At 43.6% G+C, this 7,877-nt stretch overlaps 1 protein-coding gene across 1 annotated transcript; it reads right to left on the bottom strand.

Moving 5' to 3' along the window:
- Positions 1-576: 576 nt before the first annotated feature.
- Positions 577-1,745, bottom strand: LPAR4 (lysophosphatidic acid receptor 4). Its single transcript, XM_036306094.1, has one exon. It carries the CDS (start codon positions 1,687-1,689, stop codon positions 577-579), a length of 1,113 nt encoding a protein of 370 aa, XP_036161987.1. The 5' UTR covers positions 1,690-1,745.
- Between the last annotated feature and the right edge of the window lie 6,132 nt (positions 1,746-7,877).

Genomic DNA, 7,877 nt, shown 5'->3' with positions numbered 1-7,877 from the left:
CCATGCTCATGCAAACACAATTTATGTTTCTGCTTTCAACATATATAAATAAATTTGCCAGCCCTTTTAAATTGGATACATTTCTTATTAATTATTTTAGGCTAAAATATGTTCTTGTGCCAAAATAAACTTGATGGAAATTCAAAGAAAAACAATTCAAACAAAAATATATCAGTAGTAACACAAAATGTCTGTTTTAAATAATCCCTGAATTTGTTCTATATTTATAGGCCCAATCGAATTACCAAATATTTTCAGGAGTATGTTTTTAAAAGTTTGAAAGTAATACGCATATCACTAAAGTCAAGTCCACTTGCCAGTTATATAATGTGATATAATAAAATTTCAACCCAGCAGAAGAGTTTGGCAATTACTTTTGGTGGTAGTAATTAGACCTGACCTATAATTATTGAACAAATCAGAATATATACAGTAAATGCTCAAATAAATGTATTTGGCTGTATTTAGTACATTAATCTATTCTCAGTATCATTAGCTTCAAATCTTTCATCTTACTCATAACAGGAAAATAATCATAGGAGAAATCATATTTGGATCTAAAGACAATTCTCGTACCTAGAAGGTGGATTCTAGCATTAACTCACCACCATTATTTGTTGTTTGATCACTGACTTCCTCTTGAATAGCTGGAAGGGAAGGCTTTGTGGTTAGAGGTATTTCAGTCTTAAACATGGACTCCATCCTGATATGGGTATTTATGTAGAAGGACTTCTGAAAGGACTCAAGGGTGAAGTAATAGATGAAAGGGTCAAAGCAACAGTTAAGAGTTGCAAGGCACAAGGTGATTGGGTACATAATTTTAGCAAATCTTTCCAAAAAGCAATTGGTAATGGCTTGAGAGCGCACCAGGGCATACAGGAAGAGAACAGAATTGTAGGGTACAAAACAGACCACAAAGATTGCCATATGCACTGTGATCATCTTCAACACCTTTTTCTTATTGGTCCCAATTTGAGACAGCGTAGCAGGCTTGCGGAGGGTTCTCAGCACCACAGAAGAGCAAGAGACATTCAATATCAGAGGAATGATGAAGCCAACAACTTCAATAAATATGGTGATCTTGGACAAATAAGTCTTCCAAACACGTTTGGAGAAGCCCTCAAAGCAGGTGGTGGTTGTATTGTTGACATTAGTGGTTGAGAACAAGGAGGCTGAAATACCACCACTGAGGACCAGGATCCAGACTCCAGCACACACAATGGCAGAATTCCTCCTGGTCCTAATGGTACGAGATCTGAAGGGATAGACAATGGCCAGGAAACGGTCCACGCTAATACAGGTGAGGAAGAGCATGCTCCCATAGATGTTGGTAAGGAATGCAGTCCCAGAGATCTTGCAGAGAGTGTCACCAAAAGGCCAGTGGCGATTGAAATTGTAAAATATTTTGAAAGGTAGAGTGCAGACAAAGAGCAAATCAGAGAGGGCCAGATTGGTGATAAAAATAGCTGTCTCACTTCTCATTTTCATGCGGAAGCAGAAGACAAACAGAGAGGCACTGTTGGTTATCAGACCCAGGATGAATACAACACTGTAGACAGCACCATTCAGATTATACTTGAAGGAATCATCAACAATACAAGTATTATTGGCAGTAGCATTGCCCAACCTGGGTCTGAGGCTTGAATTTAAAACTTGGAATTGGAAGTCAATGAATCTTCCGTCACCCATTGATTTATTTCAGGAGGCCTGCTGGCTGCAGGGTTCACCACTCTCACACTAGGGACTGGTAGAAAATGTTTTCCTCCTATGAGAGACAAGATGTTATGAATCATCAAATCTGCCTTCCATCCATTATTTCTATGGAGTAAAAGATATTCTGTCTACCGAGATTGGAAATAACATTCGATTTGGTTTGACAAGTTCCTTTTGAGCACCTACCATATGTTAAAAAGTACTCTAAGAGTACATTGCAGGAGCGGAAGGATCATATTGAATACAATAAGTGGAGTACTGTAGCATTGCAATGAACAGGAATGAGATATTGTGGTTACATGACAGAAAGAGCTATGGGGAGAGGGGATCTAGGAGGGGGAGGAGAGACTCTGATAGTTAAAACAACACTAATACTTTGAAATTTATATGGCACTTTTTATCTTTCAAAAGCACGTTTTGCCTTAGCCAGCTTGGCTCAGTGGATAGAGCATCAGCCTGCGGACTGAAGGGTCCCAGGCTTGATTCTGGCCAAGGGCACATGCCTGGGTTGCGGCTTGATCCCCAGTGGGAGGTGTGCAGGAGGCAGCCAATCAACGCTTCTCTCTCATCATTGATGTGTCTATCTCTCTCTCTTTCTCTCTTCCTCTCTGAAATCAAGAAATTGTATATATATATATATATATATATATATATATACACACACACACACACATACATACAGCGGGGCCTTGACTTACGCGTTTAATTCGTTCCGTGATGGAGCTCGTAACTCAAATTACTCGTATGTCAAATCAAAAAGTGAATGAGTGAGGCACATGATGCTGGGCTGATGTTGTGGCGTTCACTGTGACGTTCGCTGCGCCAAGTAGCGGTGGGGAATCTGAAGCTGGCTCGTAACCCGAATTTTAGCTCGCAACTCAAAGCAAAAACCAGCCAAGAGATGGTTCGTATCTTGAAAAACTCGTTAGTCAGGACACTCGTAAGTCAAGGCCCCACTGTATGCATGTTTTATTTGATTCCCACAAGAACAGCATAAGGTACATAAGACAAGAAATGTTCACCATATCACAGAAGCAGAAACTGAGGCCTATGTAATTTAGAATTACAGTAATGTCACAATTGGAAAAATGTACAAATGATATAGTCAAAACCAAAATTGAAGTTTTTTTAAGTCCTAACCAAATGATTAAGCTACTCTAAATGGTATTGTCTACTCTCCAATATTGCTAAACTTCATTGTATGAGTATTAGGTCTGTTACACAGGTGGATATGGGACCTCCAGGACATGCTCTTAAAATACTTGAGACTAAATTCCTGAATTAAACTGTTGATTCATGTTTTTCTTCTAAAACATGAGTTCTGAGAGCAGGGATCCCTGTTAATTAAAGATTCTAGCTAAAAAATTCTTCACTGTATCACATTATTTTTCTAGAGAGATAATTCACATAATGATATCAGCATTTGCCTCCTGCAGATTGTAACCCCCTTTCCAAACTTCTCTCATGCTAAACCCTAAGCCTAGGACAAGCATGTCAAACTCAAAGGCTAACATGGGCCAAATAAACAAGGTTTAAGTTTATGTGGGCTGCAAAAAAACAAAAGCTTCAATTTTCATAGAAACGTAGGTTTATTTGGATAGAGACATGCTGAATACAAAGGGCTGTAATAAATGAATAATCGTTAACATAAAATAATAGAACATTTTAATAAAAATTAATATTTTTTCTTGAATTATTAACTTACCAGACACTGAATAACTGCACAAATTAATATGCGTAACGCAACTAAACCTGTTTATCTTGTTCTCCAAAAGAGAAATATTTCCTGTTGCACACACCAAACAAGTCAGTAAAAGACTAATGACAAGGAAACTGGCTGTTAAAATATTCGCTGCTAGTATTAGTGGAAAGAAATGGTGCGCCTGCACATAAGGCACGTAAGGAGCATAAGGGAAATGAATGTAACATGATTATAGTAATCAGTCATTAGTGAACGTTGTAGTTCATCTATCCTATCTAATAAAAGAGAAACATGGTAATTAGCTGTACCTCCGCTACCCTTCCCATTGGCTAATCGGGGCGATATGAAAATTAACTGCCAGCCAAGATGGTGGCCGGCAGCCAGGCAGCTTGAAGCGAATGTGAGGCTTGCTTGCTTCAGTGATGGAGGACTCCAACGTTCCCCGCCTGCCGCTGCCGGCCTCTGAGCTTGCAGTTTGAAACATTGTTACAAATATAGAAGCTAAACAAAACCCCAGAAACCTGCTTTCAGCCAGCCGGGATCTCAGAGGGGGAGTTGAAACAGTGTTTCGATTATAGAACCCAAACAAACCAGATACCTGCTTTCAGCAGCCGAGGCCTTAGAGCTGGAGCCAAGCCTCAGAGCTAAAGCTGGCCCAGAATAAAAAGAAAAGAAAAAAAGGAGTGGATGGGAGCTTCAGTCACCCGCCAGCCTGAAAGCAGCCCTCAGCCCCTCACCCAGGCTGGCCAGGCACCCCAGTGGGGACCCCCACCCTGAAGGGTGTGTGACCAGCTGCAAACAGCCATCATCCCCTCACCCAGGCTGGCCAGGCACCCCAGTGGGGACCCCCCACCCTGATCCAGGACACCCTTCAGGGCAAACCAGCCGGCCCCCACCCATGCACCCAGCCTCTATCCTATATAGTAAAAGGGTAATATGCCTCCCAGCACCGGGATCAGCGGAGCCGAGAGGCCTCCCAGCACCAGGATCAGCGTGACAGGGGGCAGCGCCCAAACCCCCTGATCGCCCTGCGGCTCTGTGTGTGACAGGGTGCGGCGCCCCAACCCCCCCCATGGCCCCTGCTCTGTGTGTGATGGGGTAGAGCCATAACCTCCCCATCGGCCCTGCCCTGAATGTGACAGTGGTGGTGCCCCAACCCTCTGATCGGCCCTGCTCTGTGGGTGATAGAAGGTGGCGCCCCAACTGCCCCCCACGGGCCCTGCTCCGTGTGTGACGGGGTAGAGCCATAACCACCCTATCGGCCCTGCCCTGAGTGTGACAGGGTGCAGCACCCCAACCCCCTGATCCGCCCTGCTCTGTGTGTGACAGGGGGGAGCTCCTCAACCCTCTGATCGGCCCTGCTCTGTGCGTGACAGGGTACGGAGCCCCAACTCCCCTGATGGGCCCTGCTCTGTGAGTGACAGGGGGCAGCGCCCCAACCCCCTGATTGGCCCTGCTCTGTGCATGACAGGGGGTGGTGCCACAACCTCCCCATCGACCCTGCCTTGAGTGTGACAGGAGGCGGTGCCCCACCCCCCCAATCGGCCCTACCCTGAGCGTGACTGAGGGTGGCATCACAACCTCCCGATCTGCCCTGCTCTGTGCATGACAGGGGGCGGCGCCCCAACTCCCCAATCAGCCCTGCTCTGAGCCCGACCAGGGGCTGCACCTAGGGATTGGGCCTGCCCTCTGCCACCCAGGAACAGGCCTAAGCCAGCAGGTCATTATCTCCTGAGGGGTCCCAGACTGAGAGAGGGCACAAGTGGGGCTGAGGGAACCCCCCTCCTCCCCGAGTGCACAAATTTTTGTGCACCGGGCCTCTACTATATATATAAGGCTATGTGACCGGCAGACTGCCACCCAGCCGGTAGGTATGACACACATTGACCACCAGGGGTCAGATGCTCAACGCTGGAGCTGCTGAGCAACAGCAACTTTGCAGAGTGCACTCTCGCACTCCAGGACCCCTCGGGGGATGTCAGACATTCGGTTTCAGCCCGATCCCTGCAGGCCAGGCTGAGGAACTCCACCTGCTGGAGGGAACTGACTCATTCCGCAGACACCCTTCAAGCCCCAGTGCCATCTCTGGTGCTGCCAGCTGGGGAGGGACCACAGGAAGTTGGCTCCAGTGCGTGTCTGGACTGTCTCACCCAGTCCAGCCCCACCAGCCACCTTCTAATTAATTTCCTTTCAATGTGCACAAATCCATGCACCAGACCTCTAGTTATTAATAATTATGTATAACTGAATATTGTAAAAATTAAGTTATGAAATTTTTATTAGAACATTTCTTACATACTGTTATATTGACTGGGCCACAAAGATAGTCGTGGTGGGTCGGGAGTTTGACATGCTTGGCCTGGGATGTCCTCCTTCTCTCTCTCCCACTGCCCATTCCATCACTTATTTTCATGCCTTCAGCTCCTAATATGGCCCTGGTCAATAAAGCCTTTTCTGGTGAACACAAGTGAAATGTATTCTCACCTAGCTAGTTATATGCCCTCTGCCTGCCACCACGTGTACATGTGGTAGCCACTAACTTAATCATCTCTGTTGGGTAACTAGGCCAACATTGTTCAAAGGTACATACAGAAATCTTACTAACCAATTAGATTAACAGCTGCCATTGGACAAAAACTGTCTTTCGAATGTTCTGTAATACACTATAGACAAGTAGATGCTGAATGTTTTCAATGAAGAGGATATGGGATAAAAGTGCTCTTTGTCCCCTGATATAGCCAGTAATGGGTTTTTACATAATTATATTTTAAAATGTGAAAGGCATTTCTTTGAAGTGATTCCTACTTATGTCACTTTTTCCTCCCAACTCCCGGGGAACAGGTCAAAGACACTTTCTATATAACAAAGAAGGGAGTGGAGGGGGAAATTTGCCAGCATTATAGAGGCCTGAAATCACCTCAGTGTTTGGCTTGAGGAAAAAAGAAATTCACTCACTACAGTGCCTATAGAGAAAGATGACCTTGAAAAATCCAGGATGCAAAGAGTTGTTATTTTCAATAGCTAAAGTTTTCAATTAATATTGGAATCTGGCTATTCCAATTCTGAATTCTTGTTTAACAATCTTTATGAAGTGCTTCCCCTGAGCCTAACACGGCACTAAGATCATATTCCTTCTTGACCATTTTATCTCATAAGCCCAGCTCAAATTTGCTAGAGGCAACTTTGATATATAGAAGCAGGAACCTAGGCCAAACAAGGTCCAAGATAGGAAAAAAGGCAGGTGAGAAAGAAGTAAATATAGGTGGAGAGAGCAGAATAGGAGATGGGAAAGTAACAGAGAAAAAAAACCAGGATAATTGAGAGAAAGAGAAGAAAGGGTGAAATAAAAATGATGTTGCTGGGGAGAGGTCAGTGCTGTAATCTAATTTGTATCTAGGGCCTTGGGAGGTATTTCTATTTCACAATTACTCCAATCCTATCCTCTATATCTTGCTTCATCTCAAACATTTCAATTTTATCAGGAAGAAGTATAATATGCAATAACTCTGCTTAAGGCCACTGAAACTGATTGGAAAAATACAGGAATAGACTAGAAAATATCAGTCAATGGATTTCATACTTTACTTTGGGAGCTGTAGACCCAAGTTACTGCAGATTGTTTCACCAATGGGATGGCAGAAACAAAAAGAGAATGGTGAACATGTCAACTGCTTAAACCACTTTACATCCTATTTTTAACACCCCAAATCACTATCCATTACTCTAAAGGTCTTTTTTAATTGTTGAAAGAAATCAAAATCTAACATAGTTGCACAATCTAAAATAAATATGGGACTGCAAAACCCAACATTAAAGTCAAGCTTCATTTGCTAGTATTTGCTTGTACCTGCCTTCTATAATAAGTACTGACAATAAATTTATTTGATTTGGAAAATGTTTTCATAATAGAAGTCTTTTTACCCGCCCCCAGAGTTCCTCCAGTCTGCCCAATAGTGAGCCATTTACACAGCATGCTTCCAGCTCTCTGATTATGTATTATTTTGTACTGCCCAAAATGGTGTGTTTGAAATAGGTGAGCTCTGTCTCCCCAGTTTTCCATCCAGTTTTATGTCTCCCAGAACATATGCATTATATCCACAGCATGCAGTCTGCAAATACTTAATATGTCTACTTTGCTGCTGTGAGTAACCAAATATTGTGGAGAGAAAGGACCACAAACAAGAAAGCATTTAGTCTCAATCCTGAAGAGAGGGCATGGGAAACTGCCACTAAGGCCCTATTCATAGCTTTCCCTTGTTTAAACACATAGCACCTTTGCTGTCTAGCAGTGAAGGTGTGGTGATGGGACTTAACACAGCATTGGAAGCAAGGAGTTCTATTTCCGACTCAGACACTGGTTCACTCTGTAACTTAGCTATACAGTTTCTCTTCCCTGTATAAACATACCTCTGAGTCTCACAGCTGATGTTAGGAAGATTGAACAGGGCTTATGAAGAGGTTT

The sequence above is a fragment of the Myotis myotis genome, unplaced genomic scaffold (assembly GCF_014108235.1).
Source record: "Myotis myotis isolate mMyoMyo1 unplaced genomic scaffold, mMyoMyo1.p scaffold_m19_p_4, whole genome shotgun sequence".
NCBI lineage: Eukaryota > Metazoa > Chordata > Mammalia > Chiroptera > Vespertilionidae > Myotis > Myotis myotis.
Note: the sequence above shows the minus strand (reverse complement) of the source record. Positions and strands in the feature narration are given on the sequence as shown.

Coding starts and splice junctions, on each gene's coding strand:
- LPAR4 (XM_036306094.1), bottom strand. CDS start 1,689: ATGGGTGACGGAAGATTCATTGACTTCCAATTCCAAGTTTTAAATTCA.